At 40.5% G+C, this 27,398-nt stretch overlaps 1 protein-coding gene across 2 annotated transcripts in view; it reads right to left on the reverse strand.

Annotated features, from left to right (window-relative positions):
* naa25 (N-alpha-acetyltransferase 25, NatB auxiliary subunit) overlaps nucleotides 1–27,398 on the reverse strand; it is an 80,527-nt gene that overhangs the window by 39,629 nt on the left and 13,500 nt on the right. Inside the window, exons 3-13 of one of the 2 annotated variants that reach the window (XM_078227337.1) lie at nucleotides 26,933–27,071; nucleotides 23,218–23,336; nucleotides 20,861–20,935; nucleotides 15,199–15,306; nucleotides 14,466–14,544; nucleotides 12,980–13,091; nucleotides 10,650–10,739; nucleotides 9,280–9,452; nucleotides 7,628–7,740; nucleotides 2,838–3,045; nucleotides 334–423 (exon numbers count right to left, since the gene is read on the reverse strand). In XM_078227337.1, coding sequence (XP_078083463.1) covers nucleotides 334–423; nucleotides 2,838–3,045; nucleotides 7,628–7,740; nucleotides 9,280–9,452; nucleotides 10,650–10,739; nucleotides 12,980–13,091; nucleotides 14,466–14,544; nucleotides 15,199–15,306; nucleotides 20,861–20,935; nucleotides 23,218–23,336; nucleotides 26,933–27,071 — 1,306 coding nt within the window. Of the gene's footprint in view, nucleotides 1–333; nucleotides 424–2,837; nucleotides 3,046–7,573; nucleotides 7,741–9,279; nucleotides 9,453–10,649; nucleotides 10,740–12,979; nucleotides 13,092–14,465; nucleotides 14,545–15,198; nucleotides 15,307–20,860; nucleotides 20,936–23,217; nucleotides 23,337–26,932; nucleotides 27,072–27,398 lie in introns of both variants that reach the window. The other variant, XM_078227336.1, reaches the window with a different exon arrangement.

Raw genomic sequence — 27,398 nt, forward strand, 5'->3', positions numbered from 1 at the left:
AGATTTCAGGTGCAGTAATCATATATATATTATAAACTCTTCTATCCAAATGTTGCCCACCATTAAAGGGGAAACTGGCATTTTACTACTGGAATAATTTACTCGTCATGGAGTTGCTGTATCTGCACAGATAGATTCTATTGACATAGAAGGGGCATTGAGCCTGTCATGCTTGCATCAGTCCTTTGAAAGACCTGCCCAATTCAGTCCCATACTTGTGAGTCTACTGGAGCCATATTGGACAAGTTTCAATGCAGCAGCTTATTTCTGGGACTATAAAAGCATTCTCAGCTGATCATGTTACAGGTTAAGTTTCAAGAAGAAAACACTGACCTGATTGTCGCCAGATGTCGAGAAGAAGGTGCACAGCAAGGAGACAGTAGTTATCAGAGAATTGTAATTCTGTTTTCAAGCATGCCTTTCCTATTAAACATAACCAAAAGAGGTCTTAAAAACGACAAAAAAAAACTGCACAACAAACTGACTCGAGAGTGAGGGGGGGAAACTCGAGTCAAGTTGACTGTATGCTACACCAGTGCTTACATAGATCTGAACTGAAACTGGCAAAGTAGCTGGCTTTATGCTGAATTAAAAAATTGACAGAGGGGGATACTGGCTCAGATTTTCTTGTCAAAATAATAGTGAGACATTTGTCTCTATTTTTGTACACATAGCACAGAGATTTCAGATGAGATAAGCATATATAAATATATAAACTATTTTGTCCAAGTGCTGCCCACCATTAAGGGCAAAAATAGGCATTTCGCTACTGAAATAATTTACATGTCATGGAGTTGCTGTATCTGCACAGATAGAATCTAGTAGCACAGAAGGGGCCATTGAGCCTGTCACGCTTGCATCAGCCCTTTGAAATCGAGTCCCACAGGCCAGCTTCCCCCTCCCCATTATCCTGAAAATTAAGTTCTCTACAAATACATGTTCATGATAGGAACTAAACTTGACACAGGCAATTGAATCTTGTCCATTTTCCAAGTCCCCTTTAAAGACATGGGACGAGCTAATTATTGGCAAATAACTTTCAGTCTAGAAAATTGGTTATTACAAGAGACTCATTGCTTTAGGTTTTAACTGTTAATTTAATCCCCCCCGCCCCCGGGAGTAGTTTTCCTGCCTTTATCTTATACAATCTTATGTAGCTGATCTGATATTGAATGGACTCGCACAAATCTATATTTCCTTCTCAGTCCTTGTGTTGGCAATTTCACAATACTTCAATCTGATGGTTGAGGCCCAGTTGTTTGCTCTGTTCACGCAGGTTCCCAGATGTCCAGTTTTCCTCAGCGACATTATCGAGCTTACATTTTCAACAACTTGCCATGTGAAAAATTTAAAACTCAAAACATGCAAGAGCATGTCAAATAATGACAGGTGCTTTTTGATGCCCTGACCTTGCATTCGCTGGCCCACTATCAGCATTCAAGAAAATTGCACAATGTAAAGCCGCCCTCACAATCTGCACAAAGAGATAATCATCAGTTCTGCAAATTATAAGTCAGTAATAAAAAGGTGCAGTTGAGCTACATTGACCAGGAAGGCCCTCATTTTGATTCCTAGTCCACATGGAGTCATCGTGTCAATCACGATGGTGATAGGAGCATTATAATTGGCATCAGTGCACCAGGTTACCGAGGAGGAAAATATGCTGAGTTTCCACATCTGATTGCTGATCATTGAACCCTGCTGGAAAATGCATCTGGAAACATGAGAAGACGACAAGATTGGCCCCGATTGGGCCCCATGGTCAAATATCCTGCTATTCGACTAACTAAACTTAACACCAAAGAATAACTATTTTGACAATCATTCACGCAGGACAACTGACATCGTGGGATCAAGTCCAGTGTAATGCCGCATCTTCAGAAGTGCAGGAAAAAGAATCAGAGTAACGTAAAATCCGGTTTCTTAGACAACCAAGTCAAATGGTGTAAGCCAGCTAACAAAAAAGTCTCTTGATACAGTAAAGGATTATTTTTGAAGCAAGTTATGTTGTCAGGATTATCTCAGATTATGGTCGATTGAAATCATGGTTTAAAGTGTTCACTGATCAGAAAAATGCTTCAGCTTTCCTCAATGTCTTTGTTTATATTAAGAACACAGCTTTCAAGAAAAGGTCAGCATCTCGTTTGTTAAACAATGAATTTCTAACTGCATTACTGAACAATAAGAAGTAATAAAAAGGCAAAACATGTGGATTTGAAAAGCTCAACTTGAGCTTTGAAAATGAACTTTATTACATCTCCTAACACAACAATGAGATCAATAAGGTCCAACCGATGACTAACTCCTTTGGATGAGGATGGGTAAAGCTGATTCTGAAATGATATGCTTGACAACAGGATCTTGAAACAAGAAAATCCTCTTGCAAATCTGGCAGTCTGGTACCCGAGTAAGGGAAGTCCACAATAGGCCAGGGCTTTCAGTGAAAGACTGGCTAGCCTGGCTCACTGGTGCCACCTGAATGTTGAGTCATGTTATGAAGGACTGAGATTCTTCCCACTTAGCCCGAGGTATTCCTGCAAGCTCATACCTGAATGGATGGAAGGCTCTTGCAAGACAAGAAGGGCACTGCTCAAAAATGCCATATGCCAGTAAGCTGCACAGTTTTAGTTTGTTAAATTCCAGCAATATCACTGGTCTGCTTCTAAATCTGGGCTTCAGATCTACTCATCAGGAGAAAAAGATTAACTTTTTAAAAAATAAATTACTGTCCATACATCTCTAAAATGTTTGCCAAACAGCCTACTCAAAATCACACAGGAGAAAGTATTAGGGTGTAGCATGCTCTCACAGTACAAAAGGAGGAATAACAAACTCACCAAACTTCAGGGCATGCTTGTATCTCTGCATCAGCTCCTGGACAAGTCTGAGCTTCCGTGTCTGCTCCAAGGTCTCATGAAGACCTAACAACCTGGCAAACTGGACGACAAACATGTGTCTTTGCATGGCTTTGACATCACCTGGCAGTGCAAGGTTACTTTCTGTTGATATGGAAAGAGGTACTACCTCCATCAGTTTGTTGATGAACTGCAAAGAAAACAAGAACAGCAATATTTATACTCGTGCAAAATACACAACCAATAAACTCACTAAATCTATAATCTGCTATTGACATCATCCCATTCAACCGCATCATCCCCAACCTCACACAGCCTGCTTCTACCTCCTTCCCAAAATCAACAAAAGCAATGTCTTGGTAGATCCACCGTTAGAACATAAGAACTAGGAGCAGGAGTAGGCCATCTGGTCCCTCGAGCCTGTTCCGCCATTCAATAAGATCACGACTGATCTTTTCATGGACTCAGCTCCACTTACCCGTCTGCTCACCATAACCCTTAATTCCTTTACTGTTCAAAAATCTATCTTCACCGTAAAAACATTCAACTGCTTCACTGGGCAGGGAATTCCACAGATTCACAACCCTTTGGGTGAAGAAGTTCCGCCTCAACTCAGCCCTAAATCTGCTTCCCCTTATTTTGAGGCCATGTCCCCTAGTTCTAGTTTCACCCACCAGTGGAAACAACCTTCCTGCTTCTATCTTATCTATTTCCTTCATAATCCTATATGTTTCTATTAGATCTCCCCTCATTCTTCTGAATTTCAATGAGTATAGTCCCAGTCTACTCAGTCTATCCTCATAAGCCAACCCTCTCAACTCCAGAATCAACCTAGTGAATCTCCTCTGCACCCCTCCAGTACCAGTATATCCTTTCTCAAGTAAGGAGACTAAAACTACACAGTACTCCAGGTGTGGCCTCACCAGCACCTTACACAGCTGCAACATAACCTCGCTGTTTTTAAACTCCATTCCTCTAGCAACGAAGGACAAAATTCCATTTGCCTTCTTAATTACCTGCTGCACCTGCAAACCAACTTTGTGATTTTTGCACAAGGACACCCAGGTCTCTCTGCACAGCAGCAAGCTGCATTTTTTTACCATTTAAATAATAGCCCATTCTGCTGTTATTCCTACCAAAATGGATGACATCACATTTACCAACATTGCACTTCATCTGCCAGACCCTTGCCCACTCAAACTATCTATATCCCTTTGCAGATTTTCAGTCTCCTCTACACACTTTTCTCTACCACTCATCTTAGTGTCATCTGTGAATTTTGACACACTACACTTGGTCCCCAACTCCAAATCATCTATGTAAATCATAAACAATTACAGTCCCAACACTGATCCCTGAGGCACACCATGCATCGCTGATCGCCAGCCAGAAAAACACCCATTAACCCCACTCTTTGCTTTCTATTAGTTAACCAATCCTCTATCCATGCTGATACGTTACCCGTAACACTGTGCACCTTTATCTTATGCAGCACCTTGTCAAATGCCTTCTGAAAATCCAGATACACCACATCCACAGGTTCTCCATTGTCCACCACACTCGTAATGTCCTCGAAGAATTCCAGTAAATTAGTTAAACATGACCTGCCTTTCATGAACCCATGCTGTGTCTTCCCAATGGGACAATTTCTATCCAGATGTCACGCTATTTCTTCCTTGATGATAGATTCCCTTTGTTTCCTATCACAGAAGTTAAGCTAACCGTCCTATAGTTACCCGCCTTTTGTCTACCTCCTTTTTCAAACAGTGACGTCACATTTGCTGTTTTCTAATCTGCTGGAACCTCCCCAGAGTCCAGCTCCAGCATGACAGAAGCAACCAACACATCTTTCCCTCTCACCATTCCAAAGGGATCATTACCTCTATGACACCCTTAATTACCTCCAACACTCCCTTGTCCCAACAGCATCCCATGCAAGCACAGGATATTCATCACCAGCCCTCGATCTCTTCCCTTCTCATTGTCCAGGACCTCAAACACTCCTTCTAGGTTAAACAGCAATTTACTTTTACTTCTTTTGATTTAGCTTCCTGTATTCACTACTCTAATATATAAGCAAATTACTGCGGATGCTGGAATTGGAAACAAAAGCAAAAATGCTGGAAAATCTCAGCACATCTGAGAGCATCTGTGGAGAGAGAAAACAGAGCTAATGTTTCGGGTCCGGATAACCCTTCATCACTACTCACGATGTGATCTCTCCCATGGAGGGAAGACCAAACACAGATTGGGTGACCACTTTGCTGAACACCTCTATTCACCCGCTAGTGTAGCCCTGAACTTCCAGTCGCCGTCATTATAATTCTCCATCTTGCCCCCACTGTTGATCTCTCACACTAATGAAGCTCAAGGAACAACACCTCATCTATCGATTAGGCACTTCATAGTCTTCCAGACTTAACACTGAATTCAACAATTGTGGATCATAAGCTCTGCTATCATGTTTTTCGAATGGAAGCTGTTGCGATGATTCTGCTATCTCCCATTCGCACTTCCTCTAGACTCACCTTTTATTTCTCCACTTGGCCTATTGGCTCCTGCTTTTGCCTTGTTTTATCATCCGGTTCCTCATTTATTCTCTAAATCGACCCTATTACAGACCTTTCCCTTTCATCTCTCCCTACTTCCCACTTTCCCTCTAGGCTTAAAAACCTGTTACTTCTCAAATATTTTCCAGATCAGACGAAAGATCGTTTGACCTGAAGTGTTAACTCTTTCTCTCTCCACAGATGCTGTCTGACTCAAATGTTTCCAGTATTTTGTTTTTAATTCAGATTTCCAGCATCCATACTATTTTGCTTTTGTAAGCCCATCACAATTTGCAAACTAAAGCAGGAGGTCAAATCACAACAAGGTGGCTTATGTTCAAATTTGTCATGATGAGATCAATCACCTTTCATCAGGACCGTAAAGACTGGTGTCAATACATCAGGATCAATATGGAAAGAGATACATCATATCATGGATCTTTCGTCCTGATCCATCACCAAATGAATGCAAGCACCAGTGCTGATTGTCAATTTATTTTTCCAATAGAGTAGGTGTGGGAGAAGGAATTGCAACATTTCAATGCCCATCTCTTGCCAAATGCCTAAATACACACCTGAAAAGACAGGAGAGGAGGAAGCTACAATGATTGCGGGAATGCGAGCGAATCGAAATTCATTAAAAGCTTGCATTCTAAATTAAGATAACATGTTAAAAAAAATTCAATTTGTATGGTCAAAGGAGTGAGCTAATACAAAAAGATGGGGAAATCGGGGCTACTGCTTTGAAAGTAGCACCAGATGTCACAATGGGCCATTTTGTACATATTAAGAAAACAGAAGGCAACTGTGGGCTTAACACGGGTGGTGGGGGAGAATGGTGAATGGTGATAAAAGACGATGCCTAATGAACTGCAGCAGCCAAATGGTAAAGGGGATAGAAATAAAGCTTTAAGTTCAAGGTGGTAGCAAATTGTACATTCAAAAGAACACAAAACAAATTCTAAGTTATAAAATGACATGGCAAATGAAATAAACAGAAGACACAGGAAAGTCAATGTGAAACAGCAACTTTAAGACTCACACATTACCACAAGTCCTTATGCCTGAGAGCAAGTGTCTGAAATAAGAAATTGTCCAATTCCACAACACAAAGATTTTGTTTCGATGGTCAAAACATTTAAAATATATCGATACATATACAGGTTAACCTTTTTGAATGGACAAAGACTACTACAAAGAAGCTTAATGCTTGTCTGGGTTTAAGTGACATTTAAAATTAACTTTTTGATTGGGTTCATTAGTGTTTTGCCAAGACAGGCTGCAATTTGGAACAAGTGATGTTTTCTTGTGCAGGTAACAATGACGTTTCCAATAAAGGTACAAATGAAACTTTGAAAATAATACCAACCTGACAGCTTAGTGGGAAATCTTGCTACATACGACAATCTGCTGCAATATCACAGGGCTCAAATGGCACTAATATCCCCTAGGCAAATCAACTTTGATATGTTATAACTTTGTGCCAACACATCTCATGTGATAAACCTAGCTCAGCAATCCAGCATTCTACTTCGGCATTCTATAACTTGATTATATTCTCCAGGCACAACCTAAAGTTCAGCGGACGAAATCTACAAACTAACTACATTGTTGGGTCATTTCTACAGTATAAGTTAACAAAATACAGAAGAAATACTCTTCATCCAAGTCCGAGTGGGAACCCTTCATTGTTACATTGTGTCCATTTACCATTATTATACCACAGTGAAACAGAACCCTTGTTTATTTCTATACAGTGTAAATTTTCATTTAAATATAAGAAAAGGAAAACCATTGCCATACAGACCATAATGAATGTAGCTCCTAATCGGTTGCCAATCACAATTCTCTGCCCTTACCGTGTCCCTTACTTATGAGTTTAGTTCTATTTTAATCAACTGAATTGATCCTGCATCCTTGTCACTCTGGAGCAGAGTCACATTTTCATAACCCTTTGGGTTCATAAATATTCCTGAATTTGCTTTAAATAGGCTTAGTTCTGATTTTAACGCTACATAACTTTCCTTTGAATTGCCCTACTGGAGGAGGGTAGAATCAGTTTTGTGTATCAATTAAAAATAATTGTCTCTAATTTTATAACATGTAAAAGGCTGTAAGCAACTCATAATGACTGAATGCTGAGGCCACTGGGTGAACTTACCCACTCACCTCACTGTAGCACAGTCTGAGCGAATGAAGACTCTGCCAGTCTCCCGGTCTCACCTGTGTATGTCGCTCCAGTGACAGAAGGTCGACAAAGATTCTCAGGTCAGAATAACAGCAAGGCTTATCCCCAAACCTCTCAAAGTACTGGAACATCAGATCCTCTGGAATCCCTAGTAATAGCAGGAAAAAATTAAGAATAAGGAAATTGATTCAATGGTTAGTGTGGGAGTGAATACCAAATTGATGCCGCCTAACATTCTGAACTGGTGAAATCTTTCAATTTGCACAATTTTAAATAGCTTGGCTCACTTTCCTCAGTTTGAAGGATGTAAGTTCACATCTTACTACAGGACTTGAACATATGATCAAGACTGATGCTCCAATGCATGACTGTTGCATTTTTTAGGAAATGCCAATGATGCAACAAACTAAGGCCCCAACCTGCTTGCTCATGGAGACATTTTCTAAGAGGAACTGGGGAACATGCGGAGTCATGATGTGGAGATGCCGGCGTTGGACTGGGGTAAACACAGTAAGACGTTTAACAACACCAGGTTAAAGTCCAACAGGTTTATTTGATAGCAAAAGTCACTAGCTTTCGGAGCGCTGCTCCTTCTTCAGGTGAGTGGGAATTGTTATGCGGAGTACAGAGAATCTCAACTTGATGGGCACATACTTCATCTAAGGAATTGAAATAGTGCTTTGAGTTTAGGAATTATTGTTCAAATGGAGGATGTGGAGAGATTTAATGGAAAGAAGCACTCCATGCACCTGACAAACATCTCTTCTATTTCTAGTGAAACGGAAGAAAGTTTAATTATCGGTCTTGTTCAAAGAAGGCCAAACGTACTCTACTGTCATTCCACTGTAATCAGCTAACTCAGCATAGATTTGGAGTCAGGCTTCTGATTTTATTAGATCAATAGGTCACTGGGTAAACTTGCTGATGCAATGTTGTGCCAAAATAAGAGTGCGATAATTCCACAATCAATATAGTATTTAAGTAGGAGGGGCTCCCTCCATTTTTTTAAAAATTTACTTTCCTCGGACATCAGTTTTGTGCCTTCCAGCCCTAGTCCAGCTATGTGGGTATAGTACTGAGAAAATACCTCTTGTCAAATGTGCCATTTTTGGAGATGTTAAACTCAGTAACAAGAGTTCACCTGGTGTCCTGGCCAACATCACATGGCAATTTATCTCATGGCTACTTGTGGAACTTTGTTATATGCAAATTGCCTGCCATGTTTGCCTACATTGAAACATTGATTATAATTCAAAAAATGTGGAACACTTTGGAATGTCCTGGGATCACGTAAGGCGCTGTGAATGGGATTTATTTCTTTTTCTCTCTAAGAACTGTGAACCATGCTCCAGTACATTATTTTGCTCAACTAAAAAGCTTCTTGTGCCTAAACTACCTTTAGAGCCACAAAACATGAATACTGAGTGTCAACAAGCTAGTTGATCTTGGAGGGCATCACAAATAAACTCAAACCTCTCCTCAATGGATGTCAATGTGTGCACTTTCCAACAAGGATTAAAAGATTGCAAGGAGGCGCAGGATACTTTTTTTTCCTCAATCATTCCCTGCGGGTAGGGTATTCTTTGCTTGAAATTTCTCCCAAAATCTCTTTTTACTCTATGATAATTTTAAGTTGAAATGCTGATAATGGACTACGTTTTCATCCAGTAAACTAATAATCGCTCACCAAGTTTGTGTTCATCATTGGTACCCCTCTCTCTCAGCCGTCTTATCAATTCAAGTTTAGCCAGGTATGGTCCCCTCAGGCGACGAGAGCCCTTTGGTTCCTCATTCAAAATTCGCTCCTCCACAAAGGTTATGGCTTCCTGTACAACGCAGGTGACTGGACCCTCTGGACAGCTATGAAAAACAAAGGACACGGTTATGCTACCGGCACTGCACAAAAAATCTAACTAGGGCTTGCATTTGATGTATCTGACCACCATATTGGGGGGAGATTTGACAACGCTCAATAGAAACCGGGATAGAAGACTTGATATCAAACCAGCAGCAGAAGACACAAAGGAACCTTTGTGATATTTCTAATGGGCCATTCAGGAACTTTCGTCATTATGACAAGCATACAGAGAGCGCAATATGTTGCAAAGTGGATTCTGAATCAACAGAAGCATTCAAAAGATAGATCACATTGACTGCTAAAGATGAGTGTGTTGACATATATCCAAGTTGGAAATTGTCAATCTGGATAGAAATACCAACTGGATGGTCTAGCACACACTCTGCCCCCGAGCAGCATTTCTGCTTGAGTAGCTGTGACAGAAGTCACGGTAATAGTGACCAACCATGCCCCTAAGTTAGAGAGTAACAGATCTGCCATGGTGTCGAGAAGGGAAAAGAAGTAAATGCTTATCAGTTAAGATGTAAAATAAATATCTTTTAAAACAAAGCTTCAGAATTATTTTATACAACCGGTTTCAAAATATATATCATAGAACATAGAAATGCTCGAGCACAAACAGGCCCTTCCGCCCACAAGTTGCGCCGAACATGTCCCTACCTACTAGGCTTACCTATAACCAACCCTCTATCTTACTAACTTCCATAAACTTATCCAAAAGTCTCTTAAAAGACCCTATCGAATCCACCTCCACCACCACTACCGGCAGCCGATTCCACGCACCCACCACCCTCTGAGTGAAAAACTTACCCCTAACATCTCCTCTGTACCTACGCCCCAGTACCCTAAACCTGTGACCTCTTGTGGCAACCATTTCAGCCCTGGGTAAAAGCCTCTGAGAATCCACTCTATCAATACCTCTCAACATCTTATACACCTCTATCAGGTCACCTCTCATCCTTCGCCTTGCCAAGGAGAGGAGACCTAGCTCTCTCAACCTATTCATTATTCATATCCATGAATAATCTTTTACTGCATTCCAAGTAAGTACACTGCAAAGCTTAAATACTTATTTTCCTCTTGCTTCAGAAAATAGGTGTTCAGATTCCATTCTATGGAGCTTATATAAATGGAAAGCACAGCAATTTTAGTTCATTTTACAGAAAGACAATTTTGAAAAGAAAATCCACACCACTTACTGCTCTGCCTCTGCAGGTGGAATCCAAGCATCGTCAATCAGATGGAAGAGGGAATCAAAGTAGGATAAGTAAAATTGCCAGTCGTCTGGGCTAGAAGAAAACGGCAACATTGCTCATTACATGGGGTAACACTCCTTTCCCTATAAAACAGCATCACGAACTGTATATATTTAAAAAGATCATGAATGCTGGAAACCTGAAATGAAAACAGAAAATGTTAAAATGCACAGCTGTTCAGACAGCATCTGGGAGATCTTGACGAACCTACTGTACATTTCCAACATTTTCTGCTTCTGCTGCACTAAATAAATTCCTGGTTAAATGTCCTCTCGTGCTCATACTATTCCATCCGTGGGTATGGTTTGAATTGAAAACACATTCCGTCACGCTTCATGAGTTGGAAGAGGTTAGCCGGAAGTGACAATTTTGCAATTGATGGATTCCCTCTGCCCGGTTGTGATTTGTTAATTAACTCAAATGTAATCATAAATTTAAGTTCAAAAATGACATGTGTATTGTTTATATGACACGACACTGGGAGGGGCACAGCGGGAGGCACCTCTGTGTCTCTCCCAAGTTTTTCAGCCACATAAGTTCCGCATCAGAAGTCAGCGCAGAGATGATCATATGGAAATGTCACGGAAATTGACATTTTCTAATGATTAATGGGCCTGGGACAGTATTCTCTGGGCCCGCGAGCATCCCCCACCACCAGGAATGGTTCCCTCCAGCGGCGTTTACGACTGCTCCCACTAACAGGGAACAGGCATCTAACCCCCCACCCCCCCCAACAAAGGAGGTCGGGGATAAGGGGGGTGCCCCTTGGGCAATGCCATCCTGGAGTGGCAGCCCTGGCAGTGCCCAAGTGGCAAATTGGCACTGGGCACTGCCAAAGGGATGGGGCCTACTGGACGTGTGAGCAACCCCCTGCCACTCTGTAAAAGGATCAATGGGGGAGTGAAGGCGATCAAGGACTTGTCAATAATATTAATTTAGGAATTAATTGGAAGGCAATCAAATAAATATTTGATTTACAACATTGATATTTGGCATCCTACTGGAACAGAGTTGCGAACAGAAAGCAGACAGAGATCAGCACACTCCCAAACAAAGAAAGGGAAGGTTTCAACAGGAGTTTCATCCCCATACTGCCCACTATGATGTTACAGTGGAACTGAAAACTTGGGAATTGGTCAGATGTCTGCTCTCTCAAACGCAAGTATCACATGGCTTACAAAGAATAGATCACCCATGACTGCAACCACAGAGGGTACTCTTTTATATCTCAAACACATTTTGGTTCAGTCACTTTAAACATATTGGAATCATATTAGAGCAATTACCTTATCACAGATAGGATGCTGTGAGTACAACCGTGTCAACTTGATTGACCCTGTTTGAGCAAAAGCTCTCTCCCATCATGGACACCAGTAACTCGGATGTTGGTGAGGGGGAAAATACAGGGCCAACTGGGCTTAAATTACATTGTCCAGTTCCATCAGATAAGCTTATTAGTGAATATTATACTAACTGTTTACAACTGGGTTGCTTGTTAGGGCACTTTAAAGCCAATTAAGAATCAACTTGAAGCCACATGAAAGCCAGACAAGATGGGATGGAAGGGCAAGAGTTAACTGGTTGAGTTTTACTCCAATCCGGAAGCTTTCTATTGTTATTTTTCTGGTTCAATTTCCCACTTGTCATAGTGCAATCTGAACTCATTATATCTGAATCGCTCTTCCCATGTCATAATGACCAAGGTACCCTGAACCAGATGATCCTATTAATACAACTTAAAATGTTCCATTGTAAAACCAAGGTTTAAAATTTATATTCGTGAGCTTCAAGCTGCCAGAGTTGTCATTGCCAATGGGGCAACTACAATTGGCCATAGCTTCTGAACAGGCAAAGAAAAGGTGGCGCCATGGCCATACCCTAATCTCAAAACAGCAATCCCCACTAGCGCAGATGTGTGGACACTAATCAGCCTCTACTGTGGTGCACCACAGTTAGCCTGTCAGCAATCACCATCATTGATCACAAATGAAGACCACAATTTATGGCAGTCCATGGAACTACTTCCTTTGAAGAAATTGAGGGAAATCAGACAGAAAGTACAAACAGGAACTGGAAAAGAAAAATTCTGCATTCAGAGGCTGGTGTGTGGGAGTAAGAACTGCTAACTCTTCACCTTGGAGTCCAATTACCCTTTAGTAGAATAGATCCAACTTCTGACTACATAATGGCAAGACAGTATGTTGTCAATAGAATGGAAAAGCATATAAATGTGCCCTCTGAGAATACTGTTAAGTAAATGTGGAATTGCTTACTTGTTCAGTAAAAGTTTCCTTGACAATGCGTTGCATTCAGGCCATTTTATCAGCTTTGTGTAGAGCACCATACATTTCATCTCTCGACTCTGCAGCTCGCTGGTCAGTTTTTCTGAGAAGAAAAACAGAATTTCCATGTATGTTGTTTGACTCAAACACAACCTAGAGTGTGTCTGCCTGTTTGGACATTCTTAGGTTCGAATCCCACCATGGCAGATGGTGAAATTTGAATTCCTTAAAAATCTGGAATTAGAAGTCTAATGATGACTATTGTTAGGTTACTGCACCAGAACCCAAGTTATATTGGAGAGCCAGACTAGACCCAAATTTTGTTCTTTGGTAAAAAAAAATGAGGAGAGGTTCCTTGGCTCCAGGAGTAACTCCACTGACAAAAGAGAATTTTAAAATCAAAACAAACTTAATTCATAACACAGTTTAAGTATAACTAACAAGTGAAACAGCTTAACCATTAACAGTTGAGCAACGCTTAAAAATTAAAGGAAACAACTTTAATTTCTAACTTATCACTGTTCCAGTTCCAAATAAGCCCCATTCATGCATAGATCACACCACTTTTAAAATGGTTAGCAAATCCAGGCATACTTGCTATAAATTGTGTTAACAGTCTTGAGGTTTTCAGAGAGATTTTGTGGAGAGTGCGCACATTCTCAGGAACAGCCTGCACATGCCTCTGACTTGACCTCCCAACAGCAACTGCTTAGCTTCTTTCTTTCTGCTACAGACCCAGCTCTGTACATTAACCACAGTATCACATGACCCTGTCATCGACTTCCCAACGAATCTTGTGTAAACAAAAGACCATTAGCTCTATCAAAGAAACAAATTCCTCGCTGAAATGAATAATTAACTTGCTTTTACACCCCTTGAGCTAAGTGTTTTCCAGACACACCAACTGATGTGTAAATAAAGTAGAATAAAGTTGAAATTTTAAACATTCTACAGAAACAAAAAAAAAACATTTCTCTTTAGCAACTGCACTTCTATCAGCACACAATGAAACCATGATCGATTGTCATAAAAGTCCATCTGGTTCACTAATGTTCTTTTGTGAAGGAAATCTGCCATCCTGACCTGGTCTAGCCTCCATGTAATTTCAGACACACAGCAATGTAGTTGGGCTCACAAATACCCTCTGAAATGACCTAGCCAGCTACTCAGTGGGCAAAAGCAAAAAATATGCCCAGCCGGCAACATATAAATTCCATGAGTGAATTTGAAAAAAAAGCTATCCATTGACCCCTACAAGAAATTGTGTGTTTAGGAAGAATCTGGATTGGCTTGAGATAGGTTTGAATTGCATGCTCTTACTTTCCAAATTCACATGAATAGGCATCTGGGCAGACAACTGGAGGGCTGTCCTTGCTTGCAGAACCACATTCTCAGGAGAAGGACATGGCAAGAAAAGAAAATCATACAGTACAGTCCTTTTCACAAAAATCTTTCAATAAGCTAGTTCCCGTGTTACCTCCCAGTTTTCCTCTGATAACTTCCAGAGCTTCCTGGTCTTTTCCAAGTCGTTCCAAAATCATCAAGTAGAGTTGCACCTATTACCAAAAACAAAAATTGTGAAACAGATGGAAATCACATGCATTCAGAGGCTAAGGACACATTGAGGTACCAAATTTCAATTTTTTTCATAATTACTATGGTCTCATTCAGCTTAAAATCAGTTTGAAGAGGTGTGATCTTAAAATAGAACCCCTTTCCAAACTTTATTCTAATCAGTCAAAGAGTGGACCATGAACCCAGGTTAAGTCACATTCTGAGCACTGAATTGGATAAAGCGGGAGGACTGTGGGAGAAGACAGGACAGTTGTTATGTCGTCTTTCTTGAAAGCTGGCTACAAGAGAAATTGCCTCCGGTCTGGGAACAAGCCATCCATATGTCCTCTCAGCAACAGGAAAGTGAAGACTGAATATGTGGGAACAGCTTTGCCAAATTACAACAAACTACTAAGAAAAATTACTGAACTTAGTAATAGGTTTCTTTTTTGTTTAGCTGGTACTCATCTGTCACAACAAAACAACAAAGCTCGGGAGAGTAGGAGGAAGTTAATTAGCCAACATATTAATTCCTGATCATTATGCAGGTGCAACAAGGGACAAAACACCACAACATACACAAAAATACTATTTTTGTCATAATGTTGTGACTGGCAAGGCACATGTTAAGACTTGGGATATTTCCACTTTCTTACTTCAGCTTCTGCCTCAATCTTGTCTTCTTTCACCATCTTTTCCACCATTCGCTGTGCTAAGGGGAGGAACATTGTCTTTGATAACTTCTCATCTTGTGCTGAAATAGACTACACAAAACACAAATATGGTGAAAAAGCCTATGGGCAAGATATAGATTTGCAGTCCTCTTAAAAGCACAATGTTAAGCACCCCTCCCACAAATATAATAATCCCATCACTTGTCTCTGTACAGCTGCTGCTATGAGACAAATATTTGTCTGCCATCAGCTTTTATGATATTAATCCTGCGCATCAGGTGTGTGTCTCAACACAAAGAGCTATAGCTTTTACATTGTCATTTATACAACTGCTGTGGGCATATTTTGGGTTCAATTATTGTGAACAAGCACCTTGTCTGGAGCTACATTTATTTTTCAAGGCAGAAAAAAAATATTAACAAGCTTGAGAATACTGCCGCCTCTTACTCCTTCAGCAAGGCACAATACCCTAGCTGCCGCACTGCAGCTACTGCCATCTATAAAGCACATGGCAGAAACATGGCAAAATGGCTCACGTTGCTTCAAGGTCAAACACAAGCAGATGCTCATTCATTTTGGGAAGGGAACTTAGGAAAGAGGATGAAAGAACTGGCTCAAGAGGTGAGCCCTTAGAGGTTTTGAAAGTAGATATGATTATGAAAGGAACTCCAGAGAGTAGGCCTTAAATGAGCAATGGCAGAGCTCAGTCAGAGAACCAGATGACTGGAAGAAATTGTAAGGTGGCAATGAAAAAAGTTACGAACAGTAAGAATTTTAAGAACTTAATAGGAGTTGTCGATCAAATTGTGTAAAAAGCCTGCTCTTCCATTCAACGTGATCATGATTGGCCTTCTACCTCAATTCCATTTTCCCCCCGCTCCCAGAGTCCCCCGATTTCCTGAGGCCAAGAATCAATCTATCTCGGTCTTAAAAAATATTCAATGATAAAGCATCCATAATTCTGTAGATGATTCCAAAGATTCACAACCCTTTTGAGTGAAGAAATGTCTCATCTCAGTGCTAAATGATCGATCCCTTATCCTGAGATTCCATCCTCGCCCCAGATTCTCCAACCAAGGGAAACAAACTCTTTGGCTGGAATTTTACCACCCCACCTGCAACAGGAATCAGAGCGGGCGAGAGGTGGACCATGAAAAGGTCGGTTGACCTTGGATGGGATTTTACAGTCTCGGGACGGGTGAGTCCATAAATTCCCTCCTTTTGTGTCTACCATATCAAACCCCTTCAAAATTTTGCATGTTTCAATGAGATAACCTTTCATTCTTCTAAACTCCTAAAAATATAGACCCAATTTACTCAGCCTATTATCATTGGACAAACTTCTTCTCCTAACAACCCATCTAGCGAACCTTTGCTGTATTGTCTCCAAAGAATCTACATCCTTCTTTAGACAGGAAGACCAAAACAGCACATAGTACTTCAGGCGTGGTCTCAAGCATTGTACAATTGTAACAAGAGTTCCTTATTTTTGCACACCAATCCCCTTGCAGTAAATGCCAACATGCAATTTGCCTTCCTAATTGCTTGTTACGTCTGCATGCTGATTTTTTGTGTTCCTTGTGAGTATATCCTCGTCCCTCTGAACATCAACATTTACAAGTTTCATACTTTTTTTTAAATATTCTGCTTTTCTATTCGTACTATCAAACTGAATAACCTCTTTACCCATATTATCCTTCGCCTGCACTCCGTTACCCTTTTACTTAACTTGTCTATATCTCTTTGCAGCCTCTTTGTGTCCTCCTAACAGCTTGCATTCACACCTTTGAATTGTCAGCAAACTCAGGTATATTATCCTTTATCTTTTCATTCAAGTTATTAATGTAGATTACAAATAGTGAAGGTCTTAGTAATGATCCTTGCAGCACTCCATTAGCCTGCAATTTGAAAATCCCAATCGTTTGTTTCCTGTCATTAATCAATTCTCTATTCATGCTGATATATTCCATGAACCCTTGCCTTGTGTATTAACCTTTTGCCTGTTGGAAATCCAAATATTCTACATCTACTGGTTCACCTTTATCTATCCTATGAGTTACATGTTAAAAAAAAATTAAAGTTTTGTCAAATACAATTTCCCTTACACAAAACTATGTTGACTTTGTCAGATTTTTTTATTTCATGGGACGTGGATCGCTGGCAAGTCCAGCATTTGTTACCCATTCCTAATTGTCCTTGAACTGAGTAACCCGCTAGGTAATCTCAGAGGGCAGTTATAGGTCAACCACATTGTTATCAGTCTGAAGTCACATGTAGGCTGGAGCAGGTAAGGACAACAGGTTTCTTTCCCTGAAGGAAGGACGTAAGTGAACCAGATGGGTTTTTACAACAATTGATGGTGGCTGCCATGGTCACCATTACTGAAATCAGCATTCAATTCCAGATTTATTTTCTGAATTCAAATTCCACCAGCTACCATGTTGGGATTTGAACCCATGTCCCCAGAGCATAAGCATGAGTCTCTGGATTACTAGTCTAGTTACATTACCACGATGTCACCATCTCCCCTTGATCATATTGTGATCTTCTAAGTACAATGTTAAGACTTACTTACTAACAAATTCCAGCATTTTCCTGATGACTGATGTCAGGCTAATTGGCCTGTAGTTCCCTCTTTTCTCTCTCCCTCCTTTCTTGAATGGCGGTGTTACATTTGCTAACTTCCAATCTGCTGAGACAGTTCTAGATTTTGAGGGACCACAATACGTTAGTGAGATGGGAGGGGGTTGGGGAATTAAGGGGTAAGTAAATGAATGGGGCTTGCATGATTTAGGGTGCTTGCAGTGAATCTTTGAGCAAGTTGTGGAGGATGCAGCTCAGGATGCTGGAGGGCATGGTGTTGGATAAATTGAGTACCATGATAACATGAATAGGGTTCGAGTTGGAATGAACGTGGACGATGTTGTGGAGTTTTGGTTGTAGATTAAATAGGCAGTTTGAAACCCAAGATCAAACACCACACGAGGTTTCAATTGCAAGGAAGTTGAGTTTTTAGTGATGATCAAAGCAATTGCGTTGGCCTTCTGCACTTTCAATTGGAGAAAATTCAGATTCATCCATAACAATGTCAGACAGACAGCACAGAGGTTCCCAGGTGTCCAAGGGAATGCTGGTGAAGTAGAGGTGGGTGTTACCAACATTACATGGAGGATGACCCAATGTCTATGTACAATGAAGGACAGCATGTAGACCAGGACTTAAACTATCCTCATTTATCATTAATCCAGAGAAACATATAATGAAGAAAGAAAAATAAATGGGGCACCATCAACAGTTTAAGAAAAAGTATGCTGCAAACATTCCTGGTTATACATCCTACCAGCGTGCACACATCAAGCACAAATTAACAAAGTGGTTGAAACATTGAGAGAATGGGGGAGGGAGTATGAAACAGAACTCCTCTATTTACTAACTCAATGATTGGTATGGGAGAAATGGATTTTGAGTCATGGAATACTGGGGAGAAAGGACACGGTACTATTGGAACAGTCTTCATCTGAACCATGCACTGGCAAATCATATAACTAGGGATTCACACGAGGGAGGATTTGGAAAGTTCAGGAGAATGAAGCAGCATTGGTGCAGGGTAGCAATACAGTAATGACAACATAATTGTGACAGGAAGGAGAAATTTCTTCTCTCAGCGGTCATTAGTTTTATAAATTTTCTTCCTCAGATAGCAGTGGAGGCTGGGTCCTTGAATATATTCAAGGCTGAGTTAGACAGATGTTTGATTGACAAAGGAATTCGACGTTATGGGGGCAGGCAGGAAAGTAGAGTTAAGACCACAGTGACATCAGCCATGATCTTATTGAATGGCAAAGCAGGTTTGATGGGCCAAAAGACCAAGTCTGCTACTATTTCTTATTACTCATGTCAGTGCCTTCATCCCTCATGCTTTCAGCAGTCAAATATAATGTGGACAGCAGCAGTTTGCAGATGCCAACAAGCTTGATTTGGATGTTACCACAGAATACTGATGAGAAATGGCGACCAGTTATTTTAATAAGCCATTGAATGTTTAAACATTCAAGGGTCCCATGGTGAAGTAGAAACTGGTGTGCAATAGTTGGCAATTACTACATTGAAACTTTACAGGAAAAAAATCCTGAAAAAACCCATCCTTGATTCCACGAAGAAAACTACATGAGCATTGAGGGCAGACTGAATTTACTGTGAAGCAGATCTTGGAACCAGTCTTAGTGAATGATGACTTCCCCCAATATTGATGCTTGTGCAGGTTGTACCAGTGCTGTCAGTTTTCTCGAAAGCAGAAATTAACCACCTATTTAAGTTAATATTTACACATGCCCCAAGGTTCTCTCTCCAAACTGATACTTGGTTTCAAAAGCAATTGATCGCAGTTTATTGATCAAATGTTTTAAAGGTTGCAGAAATAGTACAGCTACTGATCAGTAACAGGAGTTACCAATCTGGTAGTTCTATTGTTCAATTAGCAGACCTGTGTTAGTTTGTACTTCAATTTTCACCCAACCAATATGATAATGTATACGATGCAGGCACAACGTTTTTCAGCTGCATTAACAGGTTGTCAATTTAAATAACAACCTTGCTGTAGAGGTAAGTCCTTGCACAACTAGGTAGCTCTTTCGGGTAGCTCTTTTAGGTATCTCTTTTAGGTAAGGACTCATCAGGTAACTCTTTTAAGGTACCAACGTAATAAACTAACTCAAACTAACTTAGGGACAAAGTAAAAGGGGCAGCACCCCAAAAGGAAGGGGGAACAGCCCGAACCAAAAACAAAGTCGAAAGGAAACTTAAAACGTCAAACCAAAAGGTGATTATCGGGGTCAATAATACACCCCAGCCCCTGCGGTGCCCAGCGGTCGCGGAAGGCGTCAACCGCACCCGTGGACACAGCAGGCTCCCTTTCCAGAGACACCTGGCCGCGAATGTAACAACTAGGTATCGTTTAAAGAATCTCAATAGCAGTCTTAATTTTAGTGTAGCAGACAGGCTATGTGCTTTTAGCAAAATGATTCCTTCTGGTAATGACTGAAGAAAATGATATGATCAGTCTGCAGGCTGTCTGATCATACAAGCTTAAGCAGTCTTGCTCAGGCAGGATTCATTCAGTTTACACCAATTCGGCTTCACAGTAAGTAATTTGTTGCTCTGTGTAGGAGTTTTGTAACTGGAATTCAATGAATTTAATTAGCAAGAAAGTTTCTATCCAATCCCTCTGGAAATGTCTGCAATGTATTTTCCTTAAACTACATGGGTGGCACAGTGGTTAGCACTGCTGCCTCACCGCCAGGGATCCGGGTTCAATTCCCAGCTTGGGTCACTGTCTGTGTGGAGTTTGCACATTTTCCCCGTGTCTGCGTGGGTTTCCTCCGGGTGCTCCGGTTTCCTCCCACAGTCCAAAGATGTGCGGGTTAGGGGGATTGTCCATGCTAAATTGTCCCTTAGTGTCAGGGGGACTAGCTAGGATAAATGCATGGGGTTATGGGGATAGGGTCTGGGTGGGATTGTGGTTGGTGCAGACTTGATGGGCCAAATGGCCTCCTTCTGCACTGTAGGATTCTATGATACACTAGATTTTTACCTCCACTATTGGTTATCATACAATTAACATCTTCATTTGATCAGGTACACTCACCTGCATGACCAGACTCATCACAGACCAAAAGTAATAGGGGTTCTTCGGAACAATCTTGTAAAGTGCCATGCCAGCCTAAGAGAAAGTAGAAAATTCCACACCAACGTAAGCACAACATTTCAATACGTTATAGTAAACCTCAGTGAATACACTGCCAGCATGAGGTAAATCACATGTCCAACTCTTGGATGCATCAATTATCAAATTAATTACTTCTTGCTTTCTCTCATTTAAAATCATAGCTACTTCACTTGTACATAAATCAAAGCACGAGGTGGGGTGGAGTTATTTTATGATGGTATGCTTAAACAAGGCTACTAAACCCTCAGCACTGATGGTCAAGAAGCACAGTAGATCTTTTACTAAGCCTCATGTTATCAAGCAACTCGTACGGGAAAATGCTTTTGTGGAGTTCAGACACCAGATAAACAGCACAAAACTTAAGGAAAAGGAGTCAATATCCTCAAACAAATAAAAATGTCCAAAAAATAATTCCGCAATAACACGTTTACAGCTTTTACTACACCAGATACAAAGAATGATATTACAATCATGCTATTGGAGGTAAAGTGCTCAACATTTAAGAGTAACCATATATTTATCTGGAATGAACTGTTCTGAAAGGCATAAAAGTAGAGGTGGAATTCAAGTTTCACTCAAGCTACTGAGTGGCAAAAGAAATAGGATGGGCAATTAGCACATATATGGTCAGATTTATCCAGGGAAATGACTTGAAAACAGAATTGACAAATACATCAGAGGAGGACAAAACAGCAGCACGAGTTAATATAGCTTAATAAACACAAGTCAATTTGTATTTGAAATAAAATGGAATTCAACAAACTAACATGGTGAACAGGCTGAGGGGTTTCACAACAGCCTGTGGCCCTTAGTTTAGCCCATATAGATCTATCCAATTTATTTAACAAATCTATATCTGAGTATTGCTGAAAGAAGACACGTTGTTAAAGATTTTTACCTTCCATTCATCAAGACAATTCCCTTTACCAAATGTAAAGGGAACAACAATTTAAAATGAGCTTCTTTTTTTCATGTGCTAGTTGAGAAATCTGCAAGGGGGCTCTCTCACGTCTAATGTATGCCTACCTTCATTGGTCAATATATGCTTTGGGATTCTTATGGTTCCACGTGCTACAAGATCACGTGCTATAAGATCGACCGTTGTTGACAACCTCGTAAATAGGGCCTGAGCCATTTACATACGATGCAAACTTAATGTTGAAATAGGCAGCATCAAAGCCATCTTGTGAGATAATGGCTATTTTGATCAGGTAATTGCTCGCTGCACTTTGTGCAAACTCATGAAATTGACCTTTGTTGATCCTGAAAAGTGCTCAGTCTACCTCAGATTACCCTGGAAGGACAAGGTATCTCAAAAAGTTGGGCAACAGGTGAAGTTAACTGTTTTGCGATGGTACCATAAAGTAGCAACATGAGGACTGTATGCCACTAACAAGATGCTGCCTTCAAGCCAAAAAGACATTCTGTTTATCACATAAATGAGCAATGTGGTATACGAATTTCAGTACCAATGTTATGCTATGTACGTCCCAAAGACTGGTGGATCATATCAAACAGCATGCCCCTTTGGGTGTTCGCAACAGGCAAGGTACCGACTATAACCAACTGGCCCATGTTTGGAAGACTCATAACACTGTCCAACACTGGATGCGATTCCACAATTGGGCAACATTTATGAAACAATCTTGATCGTGCTAAGAATTACACTGACAACCAATTCAAGATTATAGGTCGGGTTCACAGTGTGGTGCACTTACATGTGCTCAAAGCTTATATTAATACATAAGGCCCTGTTCTTTGTAGACAGAAATAACATGTACCCAAGTTGCGCCTATTTCAACTAAACAAAATTGGCGACACCCATTCAATCCAGCAAAACTAAAGATATATTTGGGAAATATATTGCCACTGTTACAAATTGTCAATGTTACAAATCGGATAATGAAGACAAATAAGAAGTGTATAGTATGCTCATCAGCATCTGAAAATGGCTGACAGATTAACGCTTTTAATGGAACCTTTCCTCTGAAATGACAAACCCAACTTTCTATTTCAGACATAATTTGGTTTGATTTGGGGGGAATATTCAGAGCAGGGAAAGAAAATAAACGTCAATGCACACCACAATTTTCTGGAGTTTAACAATATAGTACAGCACCTGTAATCCAAAGAAGTGTCATACCGGACTTCTGTTTCTCTTTCCATATATGCTGCCAGACCTGCGCAGTTTTTCAGTACTTTGTTTTTAATACAGCATTGTGTCTGGTCAATCACCAGTCGAAACTATATTTTGCTCAATACTGTATAAATAGTACCTGTTGCATTTTCTTGTATTCTCCAACCCTGGCATATGCCATAAAGAGGTGCGAGTGATACTCCTCACTGCTGGGGACTTTTCGCACAGCAGCCTCATACAACTTAGTGACCAGCTCAGCTGAAAAAAAAAGCACAAGTAACTCTGACAGAAAGGGAGATAAAAGGCAGTATATTCAACATCTCAACTTCCGGCAGAATACATAAAACAGACTTTTACGCAAAATATGTTCTGGGTTCCTCAGGTAAGAGGCTGATAGCATAGTGGTAATATTATTGGACTAGTAATGTAGGGGTCCAGGATAAGTCTTCAGAGGCACAAATTCAAATCCCACCACATCAGATGGTGAATTTAAGTTCAATAAATTTGGAATAAAATGCTGGGGCTGGTCTCAATCATGATGATCAGAAAAGCCCACTTGGTTCACTAATGTCCTTCAGGAGAGAAAGTCTGCTGTCCTTGCCTGGTATAGCCTGCAAGTGACTCTAGACCAAAGCAACGTGGCTGACTCTGAAATGGTTTATCAAGACACTCAACAAGGCAATTAAGGATGGGAAATAAACGTTGACCTTGTCAGCAATGTTTATGTCCCAAAGTCAAATAAAAGACAATTCAATAGCTTTCAATAGAAGTTGAGACATATGGGGCAGGGGCCCAAAATTCAATCCTTAGTCTATTTCGAGTTACCTGATCTTAGTCAAGGTGACTCCAAGTGCTTGCAACTGGCCTTAATACCTTTGAGCAAGGGTGGGAAATTCCTACTGCTGATCTCCATTCAGTGGCCAAATTTGGTAAGTACACATGTTAATGTTGGGAGAAAAATAAATCAGATTTACATACACAAGGCAAATCATGTTTAACCAACTTGCTTTGAGATTTTTGATCAGTTAATAGAAAGGGTTGATGAGAGTAACGCCAATGATGTGGTGTACATGGACTTCCAAAAGACATTTGATAAAGTGCCACACAACAGACTTGTGAGCAAAGTTATAGCTCACGGAATAAAATGGACAGTAGAAACAAGATACAAGAACAACGAGAAACAAAAAGTAGTGGTGAAAATAGTTTTTATCGTGGAGTTCCCTAGGGGTCAGTGATGGAACCCGTTCTTGCTGATAGATATTAGTGACCTGGACCTTGGTGTACAGGACACAATTTGAAAAATTGTGGGTGATACAAAACTTGGAAGAATTGTGAAGCACAGGGACAATCGTGCAGAAATTCCAGAGACAGGTTGGTGCAATGGGTGGAGAAGTGGCAGATTAAATTTAATGCAGAGAAGTATGAAGGAATTCATTCCAGTAGGAAGAATGGGGAGAGGCAATATAAAATTAAGGGTACAATTGGTGCAGGAGCAGAGGAATCTAGGTGCACACATGCATAAATCATTTAAGGTGGCAGGACCGGTTGAGGGAGTGGTTAGTATAGCATACAGTATCCTGGACTTTATCAATAGGAGCACAGGGTATAAATATTAAACCTGTATAAAACATTGGCTCAACCTCAACTAGGGTATTACATCCAGTTCTAGGTCCACATTTCAGGAAGGATGTGAAGGCATTAGAAAGGGTGCAGAAAACATTCACAAGAATGGTGTCAGGGATCAGGAATTTCAGTTACATAGAAACATTGGAGAAGTTGGGACTCTTTGGAGAAGAAAGGTTGACAGGTGATTTGATAGAGACATTGAAAATTATGAGGGATCAGGACAGACAGAGTAAATAGGAAAAAACTGTTCCCATTGATGGAAGTATCAAAAATCGAAGGGCATAAGATTTAAGCTAATTCACAAAAGGCGCAATGGTGACATGAGGAAATCCTTTTTCACACAGTGAATGGTTAGGGTCTGAATGCACTGCCTGAGAATGTGGAGGAGACAGGGTCAGAGACTTTCAAAAAGGAATTTGATCACTATCTGCAAATGAAAGATTTGCAGGGTTAAAGCGAAAAAGCAGGGGAATGACACGAGATAAACTGCACCTTCAGAGGGTCAGCACAGACACAACAAGCCAAATGGCATCCTTCTTTGCTGTAACCATTCTATGATGCTACATAAACATACTTTTTTGGGATCTTTCCCAACTAGTTTAGATGGTCCAGTTTCTCAATTTTTAGAAACTGGAATTGTTGATGGTATTATGCCACACTTAAGGTCGTTTTTAAAATGATCACAGTAAATAGAGAAGGATCCAACTGAAGCATTCACAACCAATTAAAATGTTGGCTACAGCAGGGCCAGTTATAGAAAATGCCCAAACAACCATTGAAGGCCAGAGTGGCTTTAATGGAGGATGCAAATTCAGAACATGCTTTGCAAGGTACTTTGGTACTTAGTCCTAAAACATATCGCATCTATCTTTCAGCTTTCATAATATCTTGTAAAAATAATTACACATTATAGGTCTCAACTGTACAGTCTCATCGGCCACTACTTGCTGGATACAGCAGACATCAGTCAGTGAGACGTGTTGCAAGCATAGCTGCTTCAATATTTCCTTACTCCTTGGTACAAGCCAAAGGGTTTTGACCATAGCACATGACTGCTAGGCATCAGAGGAATTAGGAATATAGGAAATGGAGTAGGCCTTTCAGCCCATTGAGCTTTCAGCTCCCCCAGTTAATACGATCATGGCTGATCAGACACTTTAACACCTTTCCTATCCACTGTCCCCATAATTCTTTATGTTATTGTTAATCAGAAATCTATCAATTTCTTGCTTTAAACATACACAATGACTGAGCTTCCACAGCACTCGGGGGTACAAAATTCCAAACATTCACAACTCTGTAAAGAAATTTTTCTTCATCTTGGTCCTGAGTGGCATCGTCCTTATTTTGAAATTGTACCCCCCTGGTTCTAGACACCCCAACTAACATCTTACACCTGCATCTGCCCCGTCTATTCCTTCAAGTATTATGTAGGTTTCAAAGAGATCATTCTTCCAAACTCTAGAGAATACAAGCCCAGTTTCCCCAATCTCTCTTCACAAGACAGTCCCTCCACCCCCCGAACAAGTCTGGTCAACCATTGTTGCACTCCCTCTATGACAATAATATCCTTTGCGGTACGGGGACCAAAACTGCATAGATACCCCTGGTGCAGTCTAACCAAGCTCCTAAACAAGTATAGCAAAACCTCACTACTCTTGTACTCAAATCCTCTTGTGATAAAGACTAACATTTCATTAGCCTTCCTAAAAGCCTGCTGCACCTGCATGCTAGCCTTCAGTGACTTATGGACAAGGACACCCTGGTCCCTTTGTACATTTACCCTTTTTAATTTCTTATAATTTAAGAAACGCTCTGCCAATACACCTTCTATCAAAATGGATTACATCATTTTCCCATGTTATATTCCACCTGCCATGTTCTTGCCTACTCTAAGTCTGTCCAAATCCCCCTGTAGCTGCTTTACATCTTCCTCAACACACATTCCTGCCTAACTTTATATCATCCGCAAGCTTGGAAATAATTCATTTGGTCCCCACATCCAAATCATTGATATAATTCTTTAGTGGGTGTCACTAGAGCAGATCAGCTCTTCTGGTCAAATAACAGCAATTTTAGCCATAGGTTTCAGACATTTTTCAGAAAAGGTGATCCATGGGACACATTCTCGAGGTGGTGGTTACATAAGTTGTACAATGATCGTCCAATAAGACACAAATGTAAGCCCTCTTTGCTCTTCTCTCCTCCCATCCTCCAAGAAAACTTACGTCTGTGCATTTCACGATACAGAATAGTGAGAGCTTGTAAAGAGTTGTCATCTGTTGGTTCAAGTGCAGCTACCTCCTGTGCCACAGCGAATGCCTCCTCTTGTTTGCCTGTTCGCTGCAGGCCAATTGCCTTCAGAACCTGATAGGCCAGACCACAAAAGGAAATTCTAAATATTCTATATTCATTAACGGTCATGACTGCCATCATTAGGATTATTTAGCACATTGGTATCAATATGAGTTAGGGACAAAAAAATACTGAGGCATTGTTTCATGTAATGTAAACATATTTCTAAACCAATATTCTTAATTAATAACGTCAAATTATCTCCACTGTCAAATCTATGATGAATTATGAATCATTTATGAATGTTTGCGCGTTATCTCAAAAACGTTAAACAAATTTACCTCAATGTTTTTGGCATAACCAGCACGCTGTCCACATTTTGTAAAATAATCCTGCCCA

This window comes from Mustelus asterias, chromosome 13, assembly GCF_964213995.1.
Source record: "Mustelus asterias chromosome 13, sMusAst1.hap1.1, whole genome shotgun sequence".
NCBI lineage: Eukaryota > Metazoa > Chordata > Chondrichthyes > Carcharhiniformes > Triakidae > Mustelus > Mustelus asterias.